The sequence below is a fragment of the Muscardinus avellanarius genome (genome assembly GCF_963383645.1).
Source record: "Muscardinus avellanarius genome assembly, chromosome: 6".
NCBI lineage: Eukaryota > Metazoa > Chordata > Mammalia > Rodentia > Gliridae > Muscardinus > Muscardinus avellanarius.
In genome coordinates, this window is record NC_137791.1 from 14012256 (window position 1) to 14033347 (window position 21092).

General features: G+C 44.7%; 1 protein-coding gene across 2 annotated transcripts in view; it reads right to left on the reverse strand.

Annotated features, from left to right (window-relative positions):
- TBC1D9 (TBC1 domain family member 9) overlaps positions 1–21092 on the reverse strand; it is a gene marked incomplete at both ends in the record, with an annotated part of 113907 nt that overhangs the window by 20698 nt on the left and 72117 nt on the right. Inside the window, 8 exons of one of the 2 annotated variants that reach the window (XM_080697370.1) lie at positions 2720–2849; positions 4131–4416; positions 5978–6095; positions 8042–8256; positions 10930–11080; positions 11666–11836; positions 12774–12980; positions 18981–19188. In XM_080697370.1, coding sequence (XP_080553496.1) covers positions 2720–2849; positions 4131–4416; positions 5978–6095; positions 8042–8256; positions 10930–11080; positions 11666–11836; positions 12774–12980; positions 18981–19188 — 1486 coding nt within the window. The remainder of the gene's footprint in view (positions 1–2719; positions 2850–4130; positions 4417–5977; positions 6096–8041; positions 8257–10929; positions 11081–11665; positions 11837–12773; positions 12981–18980; positions 19189–21092) is intronic. The other variant, XM_080697371.1, reaches the window with a different exon arrangement.

Sequence of the window (21092 nt, forward strand, 5' to 3'; positions counted from 1 at the left end):
TGTATCTACATGGCATCAGAGGGCTTCTGGAATTAAACAGAGAGTGACTCATAAGCAAAGAAGAGGACATAAAAAACCAGAAGGCCCATGCTCAAGGACCAGGTGACGCGTGCAGCGATAGGACAACAGGGCTGTTCCCAGGCAGAGGAAGGAGACTGCTGCTGTGCCCTGGGATAGGATGTTTGGCCGCCTCACAGCCGCCATTAAGGATCAGCCAGACAGGATGTAATGAGAACCTGCTCTGGGTCTTGTCTCCATCTCGCTCTTTCCCATTAAATAACGGGCAAAGTGCCAGGCTCAGCATGATGCTGGCTTATCTGCTGCTGAGAATAAAGCTGAGTTTCCATATACCAAGCTTCATGACTTTGCTCTAGAATTCTTTTAACGGTAAAGTTCAGAAAATGCTTTTAGAAAACAACAATAGTCTGAGTCTTTTAAAAGGGTATACCCTTTTATAGAGAATACCCTTTTATAGAGAAGTCCTACGTACTTAGGCAAACATATGGGCTCTTTTCACCAAAGACAAGCACTACTGCCTGCAAACATATGGGCTCTTTTCACCAAAGAATAAACCACCCCAAATTTCTAATAAGGTACTATCCAAAAGGACTTGGGTAATGCTTTTAAAAAAATACATTAAGATAACAGCCAGTTTTGAAGACAGTGAAGTAAAACAGACATTCTTTATCTCTACTAGTAAAACTATAAATTAGGACAAGGTCTGTGTGTATTGGATGGTACGTGTCAGGGAACTGGACATCAGTCACATTTCTGATCTATTGCTATAAATTCATTTCTAGGAGTCTAAGAAAATAATCAGATATGTGGCATTTGTGCATGTGTTTATCACAGAATGCCTCGGCAAGCTGAAAATTTAGAAGGAACCAAAGTATATGTCTCAAAAAAGTGGAACAGTTTCCATCATTAAAGCATAATAAAAAGCCGGATGTGGTGGTGCACACTTGTAATCCCAGCATTTGGGAGGCTGAGACAGGAGGATCGCAGTTCGCGGACAGCCTCAGCTACTTAGTGAGGCCCTCTGCAACTCAGTGAGACCCGGTTTCAAAAAAAAGAATAAAAAATAGGCTGGGGGTGTAGCTTGGAGGTAGAATGCCCCTGGGTTCTATCCCCAGTACTGCAAAAAAATGCATGATAAAAATAACTTTCCAAAATAATGCCTTTGAACCATATGTAATCCATTACAGAATTTTCATCATATATTTTAAGTGAAAAATAGAACCACAAAGCAGCATTTAGTTGAACCTTATTTTTTAAGTGTATATTGTAAATATAAAACTGTGCTTAAGGGAACTATGGCTAAATGTTCATAGGATATAGCTTATTTTCTTTCTTTGCATTTGTCTATGGTTTCTACAGCAAGTGTGATTACTTTTGATGATTCTAAAGCATAACTATTTTTTCAATTTAGCATGGAGTCTCAATGACAATTTTTAAAGAATTATTCATTTTGGGGACATAATGAGTTAAAGACACATGTTTCTCAAAAGGTTTCTAGATCCGTATCAGTTTTAAATTTTGACTCTGAGACTTTATGGCCACCCAATCTCTAACCGTTTCTCTTCTCTCCATTTGTTTCTAGCTGGAACATCAACAATCTCCAGTCACACCATCCCTAAACATCTGTAGGAAGCATCCGTGCTCAGCAGAATCTTCACACTTTCTCTGACTCAGTGCTCACTTTAAGTTTACAGAGCTAAGGATCAGAAAATGAGAAGCCAACCAGGGTTAGGAACACTGAATCCTCGCTAAGGGACACTTCACCATTGAAGGTCGTTAGTTCTTTTCTGGAATCAGCAGCAGGTCAGGTTGAGTTCAAGTATCATGGGCCAGAAGGGACCCTTCCTCATCCTGACCGAGTGGTTTTATAGGGCTCCTAGGACTCGGGTTCACTCTAGCCTGGTGAAGGGTATTCTAAGAGATGTGGACTGTTGACTATGGAAAAGTCCTACGTACTTAGCATAGAGAAAGAAAACAAATTGATCCACGAAGGTCTCCTGCCTGCTCCCAACAGGCCCTCCCACCCCAGGCAGAGCTGAATTGGAGATGCGTCTAATGATATTTCAGGGTGAGCATAGCAAAGAACCAGAGGTTATCATGACATTCACCAACAAAATATGAGAGCCATCAGGAATCCTAGGCCCCAGCCAGTGTCCTCTGGATACCAAACCGTCAGCTAGCAGGTGCTGCTTCTGGCAACTGGGTGTCACAGAGTGAAAGGAATCAGGGAATCTTAGGGGCTGTGCTATCACTTGGATACTTTTGTTCCCTCCAAAGGTCCTATTGGGACTTCATCCCGTCAACAGTGTTGGGAGGCGGGGCCTTCTCAGGGGTGGTTAGGTCTGGAGGACTCTATCCTAGTGGATGTGAATTCATGCCGCTGGGAGAAAGGCCTGCAGGAAGGGATGCTCTTCTGCTCTTCTGCAACATGAGGACTTGGCGTTCCTCACATCCAGGATGTAGTCCATGAGGTACCATCTTGGAATCAGGAAGACAGGACCCTCACCTACCCGTACCTTGATCTTGGATTTCCCAGCCACCAGGACGACCTTTCTGCTCTTTGCCAGTGACCCAGCTATGTGATTCTGTGATGGCAACACCAGACAGGCCAAGACAGGCGAGCAGTGGCAGCGTGGGCCACGTTCAGCTACACGGCAGCCCCAGGGTGCCATCACTCAGCCAGGGAGCAATGCCCACCTACCTCGTAGGAAGTCCCAATGAGCCTGAAGATGTCGACCGCGGGGTAGGGCTCCACATCGTCGCTGAGCAGGGAGTGGAGGTGAGGGATGGGCGGCAGTGTGCTGTCTTTGTTGGTTACACTGTCCAAGTACCTGAGAGAAGAAGCCAAACCGCTGTCACTGGAGGAGACAGTGGGGGGCGCCCTCACTGAAGTCCTCCACACACTCTCGGCAAAGTCAGCATTCATCCATTCATTCATGCATTTATTTACTTATTTATTTTTGTGGTACTAGATATTGAATCCAGGGGCATTCTACTTTCAAGACATACCCCCCCAGCCCTTTTTATTTTAATTTTGATTTTTTTTTTTTTTTTTTTTTTGCGGGTCTGGGGATGGAACCCAGAGGCATTTGACTTCCAAGCTACACCCCCTGCCCAATTTTTTATTCTTTAATTTTTGAAACCAGGTCTCACTGAGTTGCAGAGGGCCTCACTAAGTAGCTGAGGCTGTCCACGAACCGCGATCCTCTGTTCTCAGCCTCCCAAATGCTGGGATTACAAGCGTGCGCCACCAGCCCGGCTCTTTTATTTTAATTTTGAAACAGGGTTTCGCTAGATTGCTGGGCATCTCACTAAATTGCCCAGGCTGGTTTCAGCCTACCATCCAATCTTCCGGTCTTAGCCTTCCAGGTACTGGAAGCCTGGGCTTCCACATCTGGCTAAACTCAGCCTCTAAAAACATGAGATTAGCCAGGCGTGGTGGTGCATGCTTCTAATCCCAGCATTTGGGAGGCTGAGACACGAGGATCGCGGTTCGAGGACAGCCTCAGCTACTTAGTGGGGTCCTTTGCAACTCAGTAAGACCTTGTTTCAAAATAAAAATAAAAAATAGGACTGGGAGTATAGCTTGGAGGTAGAATGCCCCTGAGTTCCATCCCCAGTACCTCAAAAAAAAAAAAAAACCAACAAAACAAAACAAAAAACACAAGACTATTGTTTTCCTTAAAATAAGCAAGAAATTCTCTCCATTTGGAAAGAAAGTATGGAAATAAACTTCAGCCACAGAGATTTTAGGATTACCATCAAGTCAATTAAAGCTCAAGAAATGAAGATGAAAGAGGAAAAACATGGGGAAGAAAACCAGAGGAAATTCCCTAATGTACAGGATGTACATTCACAAACATATCAAAGCCAGTCACTAAGCCAAACACGAGAAGGAGGGAGGGGGAGGACCGACGTGGGAAGTGGGGAAGGGTGGAATGAGTGATGTGTGTGTTTGTGTGTGTGTGTGTGTGTGTGTGTGTGTGTGTGTGTGTGCCTCGACCATCTTGTACCACATTAAGATGTATGATTACAATGCACCAAAAAAAAAATTAAAAAAAAAAGAAAAAGAAAATCAGAGATGGTGCTACAAGTTTGGCTTTGCGATGTACCTTCCCAAAACGGTCATGGCCTCCCCGTCGTCCTTGCAGTTCAACAATTTGTCCACATTCGCATCCAGCACAGCCAGGGCCAGCTGGAATATCACCTTGATTCCTTCATAGAAGAAACAGTCCACGACCACCACTGCGCTCTCGAAGGGCATCACGCTGAGGAAGAGCGTGAGGAACCACGACAGGGAGATGGTGGAAATCACTCCCAGGTCCTGCATGCAGTCATACAGCTGCGGGACGTAGTCCCGGGCCAGCTCCTCGAAGACGCCCTGGTCCACCAGTGCACCTGGGCAGGGTGAGACGGGAGGGCAGAGGTCAACCGGCCGCGACTCTGACTGAAGAACCCAAGCAAATGAGCTCACAGCTCAGATCCTTTCTGCTAACTGTTCTGCCATGACTGTGTTAACAGACCCGGGGGCCAACATAGCTCAGTTGCCAGGCTGGCTCTGGCTGCATCTGTCCCTTCTTTTGGGGTCTTTCCATACTGTTTTCCTACCATACGACAACTCTAAGGGTTGTTGGAAAAGCCAGTTTGCAGTTTCGTGAACTCATGCTTAGCTGTTTTTCTGGGAATATTGTATTTGTCTAGATGCGAAAAACATATCCAAGTAGCTCCAAGTGGACCTCTAAGCAGCTTACTTGGTAAACTACTCTCTCTTCCTCCCTCTCCTCTTCTCTTCTCTTCTCTTCTCTTCTCTTCTCTTCTCTTCTCTTCTCTTCTCTCCTCTCCTCTCCTCTTCTCTCTCTCTCTCTCTCTCTCTCTCTCTCTCTCTCTATATATATATATATATATATATGCACACTTTTAATCCATGGTCCACATACACTATCATATTTTGGGGAGGGTACCAGGAATTGAACCCAGGGGCATTCTATCTCTGAGTTATACCTCCAGCCCTACTTTTTATTCTTTATTTTGAAACTGGGTCTCACTAAGTTGTGGAGGGCCTCACTAAGTAGCTGAGGCTGGTTGTGAACCTGCCATCCTCCTGTCTCAGCCTCCCAAGTACTGGGATTACAAGTGTGCACTATCGCGCCTGGCACACTATCATTTTTTTTAAGGAACTGCTTTTTAAATTTGAAAGCATTCATGATCAACTTAATATTTTCAGAGAATATTTTCGACAAGTCAAATTAGGGTGCAAAGATTTAGAAATATAGACACGAGAGAGAAGCATAAATCATACGTTGTACTACAGCAGCAGCGAAACGCTTGTCTTACGAAAATGAATGTCCAATTACTTGAAGAATTTGTAAGGGGTAACAGCACTAATTCATGGTGGTTTGCTTTGCTGTAAAACCGGTTCTGAAATATGCCTTAGAAATTTAGCTTTGAATAAAGTTTTATGTGCTATTTTCTTCAGTCCAGACAACACTTTTTTCTTTTTCTTTTTTTAAATTTTATTTATTTGTGGAACATATTGAAAATGGTATACATTTGGACTATGCTTGGTGCCCTCTCCCCTTTCCCCCATTCCCCTTTATGAATACCTCTGCTTTCCACAGGTTCTATCTTCCTTATAAAATAATATAATAAATTCCTGTGTATTGTGGCCAAACCTCTTTGTGTTAATGGTTGGTGCACTTGGTGTGCCTCTCACACGTCCCTTAGTGACACCTACATCAAGAGTGTGTAAAATAACATCTGTAATGGTGATATGTGTGTGTGTTCCCCCAAGGGCTCCTTTACTTATAACCTATACTTGGGCTTTCTGATTTCTATTATGGAAAACTAGAACCGTCAGAAACGGTTGGACGATATTCTGCAAATGGCGCATCATTTGGTACTATCCTAAGAACATGGCCCCCAAGATACAGGTTGGGATGGGCGCCACATCCTCACATACCCACGACCCTGGTGTTGTAGTAATCCGGAAGCATCCGCTCGCACAGAGCCACAAGCAGCCAGAAAGCTTCCTCCTCTTTCGCATAAAGAAGTAGCACAGATGTGACAATATTCATGGCCTAATGGAGTGAAAGAGGATGCCATCAAGCACATTTGAAATGCGTCCAATGCATGTTAGAATATAAGCAATCCTGTTAACCTAAAGAAAAAGCGACTCATTTCTTCTCACAGGGGCCTGCAAACTCCTCCTAGAAGAGGCCAGATAAAATTCTTATGTTTTTCAGGCCACCTATAAGCTGTCAGTATTATTCTGAGTTTTGTTTATGACTCTTTAGAAATGTAGAAACCATTAGTTGTTGAGCTAGTGTCAGTTAAAGGTCTTCATTAGCAGAAACCCTAAACATTAAATACACACTGGCAAAACTTTTCCTTTCAAAATCTTTGAACAAAGGCTATTTGAGAAAAGTTGTGACATGCTAAGCTTTCTCAGTACTCTTAATCCTTAATTCCTGGAGGTAAATATTTCCTTCTTCACTTTCCATAATGGTTTCTCTAACCAAGTACATATGGCTCCGGGCTCTCCTCAGAGAACAAGGACACCTTTCAGAGTTAAAGCCCTCGCCCATTATTTCCACCAGATTTAAAGCCATCTTACTTTATTAAAAGATATTATCACGTAGCTCATAGCCACGCAACAGCTCAACTACTTTAGCAGTCCTCTTAATTAAAAGAGGAAGATCAAAAGATAAATGTGAATTCTATTATCTTAGAAGCCTACCAGCTACTTTACTTCTTTTGATCTTTGGGAAACCAGTAATTGTTCATCAGACGTCTACGACGTAAATTTCAAGAAAGGTATTTTGGTCTAATGGGCTCTTTCTTGCAGTCTTACTCAGTATTTTCCCAAGAGAAATCATTAACATTCCATTGGAGAATTAGCCCATCATTTGAGCCCATGATCATGGTCTCGGTCAGTTCCTTAGTCATCCAGTCAAAACAGGTTTTAGGAGGTCCCGTTTATAGGCTCTGGATTCGGTATTGGGGGCAGTAAGACACTGTGCTGGTAAGTCTTAAAGGGCTGCTGGTATCACAAAAAATACAAAAAAGGTTAATTAGTCAACCTGGGGGTATATTTAAGTTAAATATTATCAAAAAGTTAAATAACTTGGTACAGGGAGAGAGGTATATATGTGTGGGTTTATAGAAGAGACAGGTGTGTGTGTTTGTGTGTGTGTAGATGTGTGTACAAGAGGGTGATTGAGGTGTGTATGTGTAAGGAGATGAGTGTTCACGCATGTGTGTATGGGAGGAAGACAGGGGTGTGTGTTATATAGGAATAGGAGTCATGCTACTTTTGGCCCAAAACTAGTCACAGAATGCCTTTCTGATGATACAGTCTTTGAATCTAAGATTTTATTACCTTGAAGCTTCCCAAATGGTTACTTCTGTACCAGCACAAGAAATGATTTTAGTTGGTATGTGGGCAATGTTTTCTTTTTTTTTTTTTTTTTTGTCTTGGTTATACTGAGTTAACCTGAGTTTATTGTAATGTGTGTTAAGATACAACCCTAGCATATCAAAGCCGTATTCTCAAGGACATTACTGCTTAAGAGAACACCACGTGGGAAGTCTCTCTGACTCCAGGGAGGGTCTGGGGGTAAATCAGGGGTGATCAGAAGGACCTTTTCTAGGTCACCCAGCTAGACAACAGTTCAGAAAGGGCATCTTGACTTCTCCCTCCTTTCTCAATGTAGTAGTTCTCAGCCTTGACCGTGCTCTTTAGGGGATACTTAGCAATGTCAAGAGATGCAGTTTTGACCGTCTCATCTGGGAAGTTCTACTGGCATCTAATAGTCAGAGTTCAAGGATGATACTGAACATCCTACAAAGCACAGGACAGGCCGGCAACAAAGAATGGTCTAGTCCATGATGCCAACAGGCCTAAGGTTGAGAGATTCCAGTGCAATGACAGTTCCATTGACTCCAAGGTTTCCCTTTACGTTATTTACTGGCTAAGAAAACAAAACAAAATTTTTTTCAAGTATAAATGCTCTGTGACATTTACCTGGCAATACCCTATGTTGGGATTTCGAAAAGCGTAAGCCGTTAAGACCCTCCTCAGAGCGGCGATGCCCATTTCGTTCTGGAAAGCTGGGTGTTCTGGCAGGGAGCGGTGCAGGTCCCTCTCGATCTCCTCCGTGGCGAGATTGTACTTCCCCATGGACTTTTCCACCAGGTCTTCATAGTACCCGGGGTGGGTGGCCTTTTCGTTGATGGCCCCTGGCAAACCCACAACAGATACAATATCAAAAGACTGGGAGACTCACCCTTTCCCCGCAACCTCAGCCGACCAGCTGAACTTCTTTACTAGTACGCAAAGACAATCTACACGATAAAATGACAGAGAGGTGCTATGTTTCCTTCTTTGCTAGACTGGTTAATTTACTTGTGGCCTCTTTCCCCTTTTCTGCTCCCTAGCTTAAGACCTCTTAAGAAGCTGGGTATGTTGGGGTAATCCCAGTAATTGGGAAACTGAGACAGGAGGATCACAGGTTTGAAAACAGCCTCAGCAACTTAACAAGACTTTCAGTAATCTAACAAGACCTTGTTTCAAAAGAAAAGATAAAAAAAAGGGCTGGGGGTGTTGTTCAGATGTGGAATGCCCCTGCATTCAGTACCAATTCCACCTCCTGAGGTTGAGGTTTCAAGGCGTTTGAAGGGCTGGCTTCTCAAGCACAGAAGATGGTGGATATATGGAGGGAAATACACCAAGTGATTTGTGTGTGTATGTTTTTATCACTTAAAATCTCACTGTGATATGTAGTTACATTGCAGTAACTACATATCAGTAAAAAAAAAAAAAAAAAAAAAAAAAAAGGGAGAGTAACCAGAATAAGGCAGACCAAGTCCTTATCCTCTCGGTACTCCCTTCAACCACAGAAGATTTGCTTTCATTTTATTAGGGTTGTTGAGATTTTACTAGAAAGGGGATAGATGACTCTCAAATTAAGAGGACACTGCTAAAGTATCAGCTGCGAAGGACTTACACAGCCATATGGAAGACAAAGAGAATGTTGTGATACATTACATTGGGAAAGATTTTTCTTTTCAATTGCAGGCAGTAGTGAGGGTATTCCTGGCAATGGGAGGCTCTATTACGGATGGAAGTTCTGCAGCTGATGATGATAGGGATGGGGTGTTGGCTCGAGAATTAGAAGCCTGAAATATTTGTATTAAGCTGGGCATGGTGGTGCACACTTGTAATCCCAGCATTCAGGAGGCTGAGACAGAAGGATTGCGGTTCACGGACAGCCTCAGCTACTTAGTGAGGCCCTCTGCAACTCAGTGAGACCCTGTTTCAAAATAAAGAATAAAAAATAGGGCAGGGGGTGTAGCTCAGAGGTGTAATACCCCTGGGTCCCATCCTCAGTAACCCCCTCAAAAAAGAAATATTTGTATTAAGAGTCTTGCCTGGGTATGGTGGTGCATGTTTGCAAACTCCTAACTTGGGAGGAGATTGACTCAAACCTTCTGTTTGCAGAAGGATCGCAGGTTTGAAGCCAGCTTCAGCATCCTAGTGAGACTCTGTATCCAAATAATAAATATAATAGGGCTGGGGGTGTAGCTCAGAGTAGAATGCCCCTGGGTTCAATTCACAGTACAAAGCAGAAAGGAAGGAAGGAAGGAAGGAAGGAAGGAAGGAAGGAAGGGAGGGAGGGAGGAGGAAGGAGCAAGTTACAAGTTTCTTAAAAAGCTTTCCTGAGCCGGGTGTGGTGGCTCACGCTTGTAATCCCCGTGCTTGGGAGGCGGAGACAGGAGGATCGTGCAGGTTTGAAGCCAGCCGTGCTGGCTTAAGAGACCCTGTTTCCAACAAAAATATAAAAATAGGTGTCTGGCAGTGTAGCCCGGAGATAGAAGGGCTTTCAGGAACCCCAGTACCACCACCACCAAAAGAAAAAAAAAAAAAAAGCTTTCCTGAAAGGTTGATAACTATTTTTATTTTAATGCCATTTTTAAGTTAAAGGGCTTGACAAGGGTATTTGAATTGGATCATTCACATAAGCCTTTTTAGAATGATTATATTTCTAGGCCTCAAACCTCATGGAGCAGCTCATTTATTTCTACATTAAAGGTTGGTGAAACCCAAAGGAATGCTCTTATGTTTGGGATGGAAAGATCCCTGGGAAACACTAGATGCTTTAGGGTGGCAGGAAGTAGCGGTGGGTTAGCCTGAAGGGTAAAATATTAAAATGAAAAATATCAAATAGAAAAATTTTTAAATAAATAATTTATACGCTTTAAATGACTTTTGTTGCAGCATATCATAAGCCTTCTATTTTATTATTAGTTATTATTTATCTCTTACTGTACCTAGTTTATAGGTTAAACTTTATCATAGGTATGTATGTAGAAGAAAAGAACATGGTATGGGTAGGTTTAATACTTTCTGTAGTTTCAGGCAACCACTAGGGGGCTTGGAATATAACTCCAAGGGTAAGAAGGAATTAATGACTATGCTATCGGTAGCCCCATCCATAGCTCCAGTAATACTCAAAGACTTTAAGAAGTGGAAAAAAGTCAGAAACAGGGCTTTCTTATTGCCCCATTGTCTCCCACTTCCACAGTGAGGGCTGTGATACAGAACTCTTAAACATTAGACACCGCTAACGAGAGCAATGTTGCCAGGAGAAGAGAACTCCCCAAGTCACAAGATTCTCCTCTCTTTCTTCAGGATTCCCTTTACCCCCTAAACAGTCTCATTGAAGAAATGGAAGACTTCGGGGACAGTGGCCTCAACACTGGACCGCTCATCTCAGGTCCTGAATTTATCAGAAGAGAGTAACTGACGGATCGTAACACTCTGGCGAGGAATGGGGCCAATGGGGAGGTGGGAAGGGAGCTCCGAGGTCCCACAGAGTCGGGCCAGTGCCTCCACCCCGGCCCGGGCCGCACCCGAGAGCAGCAGCCAGAGGTCTCCCCGCATGCTCTCCGGAATGCCCTTCAACACCAGCTCCCGCGTCTTCTCGGTGCGGTACATGCAGATCCCTTGCCCATACTCAGCAAAGTGAATCTTCCAGGCTTGCTCTTTCAAAAACTCTTTGGCCTGAAAGACAGAAGGAAACATGACTGGGTCCCAAAGCACTGTGAGGCTGGTAAAGAGACTCACAACGGAAGGTTAGCACAGTGTTCCTGGGAAATGGGGGAGGGTCTGAATAGAACTCCTCAGAACAAATGACTCACACCTGCTGGAGTTCGTCCCCGTTTTACACACCTATCATAGCCCGCCGTCCTACCATGATGCTCTCTGACCCAGAGTCAGAGTCCCACTTCACCGAGATGGGATAGTAGAATGCCAACTGTATCTGTGGTTTTATGTCTACACCCCCAACTGAAAGAGAATTCATGTTTTATAAATATGGACTGAAAAACCGCGCACTTATTTGTTGATTGATTTACGGAATAGTCCAAAAAAAAAACAAGACCCCCCAAAAAAAGTCACCTGTGGTCTCTACAACTCATCCCGTGTATAAAGCCACCCTGAAACCTAATGACATATTTCCATAAAAACGATTTTACTTATAGGAGAATCTCCATTTACACAGACATTCATGAATTCACTCCTATTAAGAAATAGGTTAATGGCATTTTTCTAATAAAGAAAATTTGAGGGAGGAGCAAGGTCACCCACTAATTTGGGGTTGAATTCCTCGGGGGACCGCCGCCGATACATGGTCATCAGGGTTTGGGTCGCCGTGGGAACGCTGTTGCCGTTTAGGTTAAACTGGCGCTCTCCATCCGCATCGGAGCTGGTGCTTCTCTGGGGGCTGGAGGAAAGGAGGCTGCTGGGCCGGGAATACACCTGTTAGCAAGCAGAAGAACAAGATGTGGGGAGGGTCTTTGCAGCAGAACCTACTTCCTCAGTGTCTATTGTGTAGAAATCAATAACCAAGTCATGTTTTTCTGGTGGTTCTTGCTAACGTGAAGAACTCAGAGGAATGCAGCAAGGTAACATTTGTCAGGAATTAGACAGTGGCTGGAGCCATAGGCTATAGCATTTCCATGCTCAAAGTAGGTTTTCTCGGTATTTTAAGTGCACTTTTGCAATAAAGTGGCTGGCCGTTTGTCTCTCTTATTTGCATATATGCAAAGCATGCCATGACTAAAGCATGCAAGAGCTCATGGGATGACCTCACTTCCCTTTCCAGTTTCTGGTGCATCAAAAATGCCCACACTAGTGGACGAGGGGAACAGGGAGGAATGAGCATATGAGGCCTTACCATCTTTAAAACATCTTTACACGTTTTAGCTAACTGAAACTTGCTCTATTACTGTAGTGAGTCACAAATTTTTTCAATGCTCCTGTTTTCCCGAAGGTTAGTCCAGGGTCCAGTTTGACAGGGACCCGATATATGTATTTTATCACAGGAAAATCATCGTCCTGATACTGTAGAGCAGGTTTGAGACTTCAGTGACTTTTGTGTCATGCCCAATAATGTTACTCTATGAACAAGAGTCATTTGCTCTGGAAGTAGGACAAATCGTTTAATGTTGTCAGCTGTAAAATAAGAGGCTTAGATCAGATTATCTTGAAGGTCCCTTCCCTTGAAACTCTCTGCTTCCAAATGCCAACTCCTTGAGGTTTAAAACGTAAGATTTTGCTGAGATGCTACACTAGGCACCAGGGCAGGTGGCTTATCCTAGCACAGCTGTAAAACTAACAAAATAGACAAAGACATGAACAGCCCGGGACGGAGCAATGAGTCAAACCCTGACACCATCTGGTGCCTTCCACGGACCTCGTCATCTGAACTGTTGTAGCTTCCTGCGAACTCTTTGTCCAAGTATATTTTGGAAGTCGTCTGCTGCAGGAAATCTGAGATCCTCTGCACCAGAAAGTCTCTGTCTTTCAAATTGGCAAAGAGGAAGGTCATTCTGTTCCTGGTGCTGATGGACAGAGGACTTGGGAGCACACTAGAACTGTCAGCCTTTTCCACAATCGTCACCTGAGCAGAAACATGATACAAACAGCATTACTTTCCAAGAACTGCCACGCAGCGGCCTAAGAGCAGAATTAAGGAGGAAACAAAACTTCAACAGGCAACAGGAACCACCTGCATCTTATTGAGGCAACATGAGAGTCTTTGACTCTGTTCTCATAAAATTAAGCAGCTCACAAAGTAAACTAGATCTTAGATCAGAAACTGAAATAATCTTGCTGGTCTTTCCATACCAGTAGTTCAAACAGAGTGATCTCCTTCTTCCAGGAGTCATTCTGCAACATCTGTTGGCAATTTTTTTTTAATTGTCAGAAGTGGAAAGGTGACTATTGTCTAGTAGATGAAGGCCAGGGATGCTCTGCACGAGGCAGCCCTCCACAACTAGTCTGGCCCCAAATGCCAATAGCGCCAAGCCTGAGAAACTGTGCTGCAGATGGATTCTCAGATTTTCATTAAAATTGCATGAAGCCATAAGAGGAATTCTAGCTGCTGTATCATCTGTATGAGACAGAAAATAACTCATGATCCTGGTTCCTTCTATTAAGCTTAACAGTGGGATGGTTTTCCAAACGCTACAAAGCCTTCAGATATCTCACTTACGATCCCAGGGCTTTGCATCCACGTTTCCAAGAATCTATTCCTCAACAACATAATGGAAGCAACTGCATTGTGACTCTGTTTGCACTAGCAGACACGTGTGTGTGCATGTCTGTGTGTGCGTGTGCATGTGCGTGTACCTGCATGTGTACCTCCTGAAGTCTCCCACCGTGGGAGAAAAGAAAGAGAAATATCTACTTTATCTCTAAACTGAGACATGTATTGGTGGGCTTTGATAGTCTATTCATTAACTAGAAGCACAGAGAAACATATTAAAACTATTTTCAGCCGGGTGTGGTGGTGCACGCTTGTGATCCCAGCATTCGGGAAGCTTAGACAGAAGGATCGCGGTTCGCGGACAGCCTCCGCTACTTACTGAGGCCCTTTGCAACTCAGTGAGACCCTGTTTCAAAATAAAGAATAAAAAATAAGGCAGGGGCTGTGGCTTGGAGGTAGAATGCCCCTGCGTTCCATCCCCAGGACTGCAGAAACAAAACAAAACAAAATCTTTTCTTTCACATCTTAGGGGGAAAATTCTCCATTCATGCACTAAATGCTTTATTTACAACAGCTCTCACTATCTCCCCGAAGTGAAGGCTCCTTTCCCCCTCTCCATTTCTATCTGCAGGCAATCTAGACAGGTTCAACTTTAATCCATATAGGTGACTATTGTCTAGTAGATGAAGGCCATCTACGAGACTATTGTCTGGTAGATGGGTATTTTCAGGTGAAATATATCACTTTCAAGACAGAGCGTTAAAAACTTGCTCCCCCTACTCAAGTCCAAGAAACATATTAAAGCTGCTTAAAAAGATGTAGGATCTCAAGTGCCATGCATTATATATGATATATATTACATGTCATACATGTGATTGGTATGTCTATAACTATATATAACTCATTATATAATTATACATAATTCATATATACATTTAAATATTTATATTTGTAAAGTAATCCCAGAAGTCCTTGGAGTCAGACAGCCAGGTTGTTTGGTGTGGTCCTAATGCAAAACCTGCTAAAGAAATGGGAAGAAGAATCTTTTTCTCACGGACAGGATTTCCCCTTGACAGTTAAGACATGTGTTAAGCAATGCTAATTTCTCATGTCAAGTTTATGCTGTTTTGGGGGGTCATCAGTTGTCTGGGACTCAATGGCAGGTGCCAAAGGCATAAAGGTTCAAATTTTGTTTCTTAAACACAGATAGCTATGTGAATCAAATGGAAAGATTCTTTTTTATCTAGCTAGATCACAAATATAGAAACAAGAAAGCTCCTACATAAAACATGAGAATGCTCCCACGGGTTAGAATATATTTTCCATGACAAATGTGTTTTACTAAAATTCTATCCCAGGAGGTTTTCCCCACTAGGCAAGGAGGACCGCCACGCCAGAGTCTTCTACAATATAACGAGACACATTTCATTATTAGTTTGGCTTATAAAACAGACTGGAATTTAATCAAGTCTTGGAGGTTAATATTGAACATTTGCAAAGTAATTTAAGATTGGGAGAACTTCGCCTAGAATCTCTGATTCTGTGGGGAGACTCATCGGATCTCTTTAGCCTCCTGCTTTGCTACCCCCGCGATTTCTTCAAACTCGATATCAACACGATTTTATGTAAATATTCAACATCTGTCAATCTGGTTTACTTTAAGTCAAGATGTGGAATGTACGTTAACATTCCTGAGCTGACGTTTCAATGTATTTATTGCATTGACAGTTAAAATAGAACAACTCCCGGTCTGGTCCACACACTTGCAAGAGTGGCCATTCCAAGTAGGATGTAGCATGCCATGGAGGTGCCTGCTAATCAGTGAGCTTAACTCAGCTCCAAAGGTGCCCCAGCCTCCGGTGAGAGCATTTTCCACTCAAACACTCAGCTCCGATAGGGACTCCACCCTACTTCCTTCCTGACGCTACGGTTACCTAAAGGTAATAAAACGTGCATTAAGTCCTTTTACTTCCATTAGTTGGGGTTAGAGATTCATCCGCCAGTAACGAGCTCGATGACTCATCATGTCAAATGCAAGACACTGCTGTCTCACTGAGCATTTCTTTAAAGCTGCGTCCACCAACCACATCACGCTTTATTTCTACACCCTGTCTCCACAGATATCTGTCCCCTCTCATTTACCCTGAAATATGACTGAAGGATCTCTTCCCTGATAGGGAAAATTAGCAAGCAGAAGCTAGGCTGAGAATAACAATCACCCTTCTCTCAATCCTCCTGAGCTCTTGGTACTGTGTTTAAAATCATACTAAAGCCGGGCATGATGGCGCACGCCCTCCTGGCTGAGACAGGAGGATCTTGCAGGTTCGAAGCCAGCCTCAGCTGGCTTAAGGGACCCTGTTTACAAATAAAATATAAAATAGGCCTGGGAGTGTAGCCCGGAGGTAGAAGGCCCTTGGGCCCCATCCCTAGTATCACAAAACAAACAAACAAACAAACATTCAAACTTTTAGAGCCAGGCGTGGTGGTGCACGCTTGTAATCTTGGGAGGCTGAGACAGGAGGATCGCACAGGTTCGAAGCCAGCCTCAGCTACTTAGTGAGGCTCTCAGCAACTTAGTGAGACCCTGTTTCCAAAAAATATATATATATAAAAATAGGTCTGGGAGTATAGCCCGGAGGTCGAAAGCCTCTGTGTTCCACCCCCAGTACTACCAAAAATAAATAAATAAATAAATAAATATAAAATAAAATCATACTAACACTTAAACTCCCTTTGCTGGATCCAAGACCCAGTGGGTGGTGAACAGAAATGGGGCAGATGCCTGTTGTTCCTCTGGATAAATACAGAGCTGACCCCTCAGATCACTGAACAGTCCACCCAGTGTCACTTCATCCCCAGATCCCCAGCCCTTTTTATTTTTGAAACGTGGTCATGCTAGGTTGTTGAGTCTACCTACTTGCTGGGGCTGGCCTCGAACCTGCAATCCTCCCATCTCAGCCTCCCAAGTACCAGGATTGTAGGCATGTGCCACCACACTGGGCTAAGCCATGGTATCTTCTAAATCCCACAGTGAGCGTCTCAGCCTTCTGATCATTCTTTCTTCTCATTTTTCTCATTCAGAAGTATTTAATGATGGAAATTACATTTAGAATGTAGAGGTGAATTATCCTTACTAACAGGCTCTAAGAAGATAGATCTGCTAGGGCCGGGTGTGGTCACGCATGCTTCAATCCCAGCATTCGGGAGGCTGAGACAGGAGGATTGAGGTGGGACAGCCTCAGCTGCTTAGCGAGGCCCTCTGCAACTCACTGAGACCCTGTTTCCAAATAAAGAATAAAAATAGGAGTGGGGGTATAGCGCAGAGGTAGAATGCCCCTGGCTTCCATCTCCAGTACCACAAACAAAAAATATTTGCTAGGAAAAAATTATAAAAATACAACTGATCCATCCACCTTAAAATTCACCCCTAACTGGAAGTTGCCAGGTTAGAAATAGCAAGGCTGAAGCCAGGTGTGGTGGCGCACGCTTGTAATCTCAGTACTTGGGAGGCTGAGATAGGAGGATCCGGGTTCACGGCCAGCCTCGGCTACTTAGTGAGGCCCTTTGCAACTCACTGAGACCCTGTTTCCAAATTAAAAATAGGGTGTAGCTCAGAGGGAGAATGCCCCTGGGTTCTATCCCAGTACTGCAAGAAAAGAAAGAAAGAAAGAAAGAAAGAACCAACAAGGCTGATTATTGCCCCACTGAGCATACTAACCCGAAGTCTCCGACAAACCCAAAACTCACAGCAAAGCCTTCAGACAGGTAGAGATTACTACCACCCTGAAGCTGTGATGGCATCCATCTTCACCCACAATAGCAGCAGTGTTTCATAGACTTTGCTGGGCACGAGAACTGGTATGGAAATGTACTGAAACACAAATTCCAAAATCTGCAGAGATTTGGACTCAGAAAATCTGGAATGAGCTCAGGAATGTGCCACCGGGGCTGTGGAGCCAGCTGCTGGAGGGAGCACACACACGGCTTTCTGATTCTACTCAGCCTAGCTCCTTGCGACTAGGCTGCCTGCAGGTTGCGAGCCAGGTTACTAGCAAACACACTTTCCAGTGTCTGGATTTGATGCTGCGATATCTTTCGGCCTTGCTGAGCCGGGAGAGCCTGGCCTCATCCAATTGCGAGGAAATTGCTTTCACAGGCAGATGAGCCATCCAGAACTCACACACAACCACCTCCTGTATCCAGCTCTCACACTCAGAGCCACTATCCCCTGTCCTAATCACTCCGGAGCCAGGGACGTGACAGCTCAGGACAGCCACTCTATCCCAGGACCCGCCTACACTATGCTAACTCGCCAGCCCTAAACATGTTCACGGTCTCGTCCAGCTCCTCCCTCAGAAACCACAATACAGGATCCTGCCCATGGTTTTTCCTCACTCCTGCACCTCCCGAGCAACCCTGGTGCTTCCTGTATGGCCCTGCGTGGTGTGGCAGGGCCCCTCCTCTTGGGATCTGTGAGGGCAACGAGCTCTCTCTTTAACAGCAGTTATCCCCTGATCTGTATGCCTCTCCATTCTGAGCCCCAGTAAAACCCACCGCTTAAAACACCAGGCTGCTTCTGCAACAAGAGACCGCACAGGTCCCAGTGCCAGCTGTAGTAATAAATGTGAAGGGTGGCAGATGCCACCATTCAATTATGAGCACTCACTGATGGTTCAAATCCAACCAACTGCCAGGTAAAAAAGAAAAAATGAAACCCAGAGGCATTCTACCTCCAAGGTACACCCCAGCCTTATTTTTTAATTCTTTATTATTTTATTTTCTGTGGTGGTGGGGGTGGAACCCAGGGGCTTTCTACTCCCGGGCTATACTCCCAGACCTATTTTATATTTTATTTGGAAACAGGGTCTCACTAAGTTGCTGAGAGCCTCACTAAGTAGCTGAGGCTGGCTTTGAAACTGAGCAATGCTCCTGTTTCAGCCTCCCAAGGGCTGGGATTACAAGCATGCACCATCACACCCAGCTTCTTTATTATTTTATTATTATTATCATTATTATTTTTTTTTTTTGGTGGTACTGGGGTTCCTGGAAGCCCTTCTTCCTCCGGGCTACACTCCCAGACCTATTTTATATTTTTGAAACAGGGTCTCTTACGCCAGCACGGCTGGCTTCGAACCTGCGCGATCCTCCTGTCTCTGCCTCCCAAGCGCGGGGATTACAAGCGTGCGCCACCACGCCCGGCTATTTTATTATTTTTTATTTATTCTCACTGAGTTGCAAAGGGCCTCGCTAAGTAGCCAAGGCTGTCCTCAAACCGCGATCCTCCTGTCTCAGCCTCCCAAATGCTGGGATTACAAGCGTGTGCCACCACGCCCGCCTAAAAATTATATACATTTTTTAGAGAAAAGCACTGAAGCACAACTCCTAAAATATCCTTTTTCTGCTGCTCCTTACCTCGCGGAGTGGGATTATGAGGCTGCATAGGTTTTCCTCCTTGCTGGTAAAGCAAATGTAATTGGTGGAGACAAACATCTGCCCCAGAATGTGCATTTTGTTAAATGGAGTCCAGAGGGTACAGTCTGTGTGGCCATCTAATTTTTCATCCTTGGGCAGCCGGAAAAGGGCACGGTACCTCTCACTCTTGGCCCTGGCATCCAGGTCACTGAAAAACAGTAATTACAATTCACCTGACACAGAAAGATGCTTCAAAGCCTTCTCCATCTAAACGATGCTGCAATGGAGCTTGCCCTACCCTAGCCATCCCCTCCCTGATCTTTCTACTCTCCTTCCTCCATTCCTTAGCTCTATGCCGGCGTTGACTCCAGCCCGAGGATCCCCCAAATAACACCATTATTTTAAAATATAGTTAGGCCTTTGTGTAGAGATTTTAAGTAAAAAAATGTATAAATGTTCAGGAATCTTGGAGAAACGAGTCCTGGACAGAAATCTCATTCTCTTTCTAAAGAATGTCATCATTTCTAAAGAGGCCCTTACAAGTATGCTCTCCAAGAGCCACTCTTTCGGCCTCCTCCTTAAAGAAAACTTCATTCTCTAGTTCCATTAGCCCCAATCATGAGAACTTATTATTTTATGGGGAACCAGATGATCTCTAAAAACTGACAACCCATGGCTCAAACTTGGTTTCTAACACTTACCAGTTGCTGTGTTCATTTACAGTTATTAACCTTATTGAACTTCCCCTCTCTCAACTACAGCATGACATAAAGACTTACTCTGGAGGAGAATGCAAGCCGCCAGGTGAACCTGCTGGGCGTCACCCGCAAACCCTCCAGAGGCAACAGAACCGCTCTAACAGACGCGGAGCAGCCCGCATCTTGGACCGCCGCGGTTTCAGTCTCAGCTGGGTCTTCTGTCGACCGCTCTCTAAGGAGGTCCGTGTTCCTGTTCACCGTATCAGTGGTTTAATCCTCTCCCCCCAAGCTTCTACGGCACCTCTGCCCCTGCTGGTCTGATTTCTGACTTCATCGCCCAAAGAGACACCGCACACACGAGTGCCCTACAGTTCCCTCCCTCCCATCTTTGATCAACTCGCACTGTTTCCTCTCTCTGTTTCAAAAGAAGAGCTATCGGAACTCCTCAGCACGCCCTCCTGGGTGCTCCACAAGATGGGACTTTATACGTGATCGCTTTGGTTTTTGTGGTGCTAAGGCTTGAACCCAGCAGCATCCTGCCTCTGAGCTACACCCCCAGCCCTGTCTTATTTCTAAACAGGGCCTCCCTAGGTTGCTGAAGCTGGCTGTGCACCTGCGACCCTCCTGTCTCAGCCTCCCAGTGATGCATTTTGTGATAGTTTTATTCCTCTGCTCAGTCACCCACCCTCACCAGCAAACTTCCCATCTGCCTCGTTCCTCCAATCCGTAGGTTCAGATCTTTTTCATTCTAAAAACAAAAAAGAAGCAGTTCCCCTCCTGAACCACTGCATTTCTTGAAAACGCCATCTATACTCGCCTAATTGCCTTTATTATTATTATTATTTTTGCCTTTCCTTGCTGTTCCAACTGCCTGCAGTCAAAGGCATTGATCCTCCTCCTCTGCAGAAACGTCTCAAGTCACCAAAGACATCTTAATATAAAGTCCTCTGTCCAGACTCCGGCCTCCGCCTGCACACCAGCCATTCCCAATTCCATCTGCAACACTGGACCGATCAACCGCATGCCTCGAAAGCAGCCCCATTCCACGGAATCACCACTGAGCTATCCTACCCTCGGGCGCCCATCTTGGCGCAGGGCAATACTGTGCAGACAGTCACACTTCAGGGGGCGCTGACGCTGGCTTCACTCTCTCTGGTTCTGCTCCTGCATCCAGGCTATTTGTTTTGCTGCAGCCTCTTCTCCCAAGCCCAGCCACCTTCTACTCGTGCGGTGGATTTCCTTTCCCCCTGTGTATTTTCCTCCTGCACGCCTGCCATGTGCCTCCTTCTGCCAGAAATATCCATCCTACTGTATCTGCTCGGGTAACTTCTGGCACCTCTTCCAAGCCCAGCTCTGAGCGGCCTCTGCTGAGAGACCATCTGGGCCAAGCCACCCGCTCCCCATGTGTAGACTT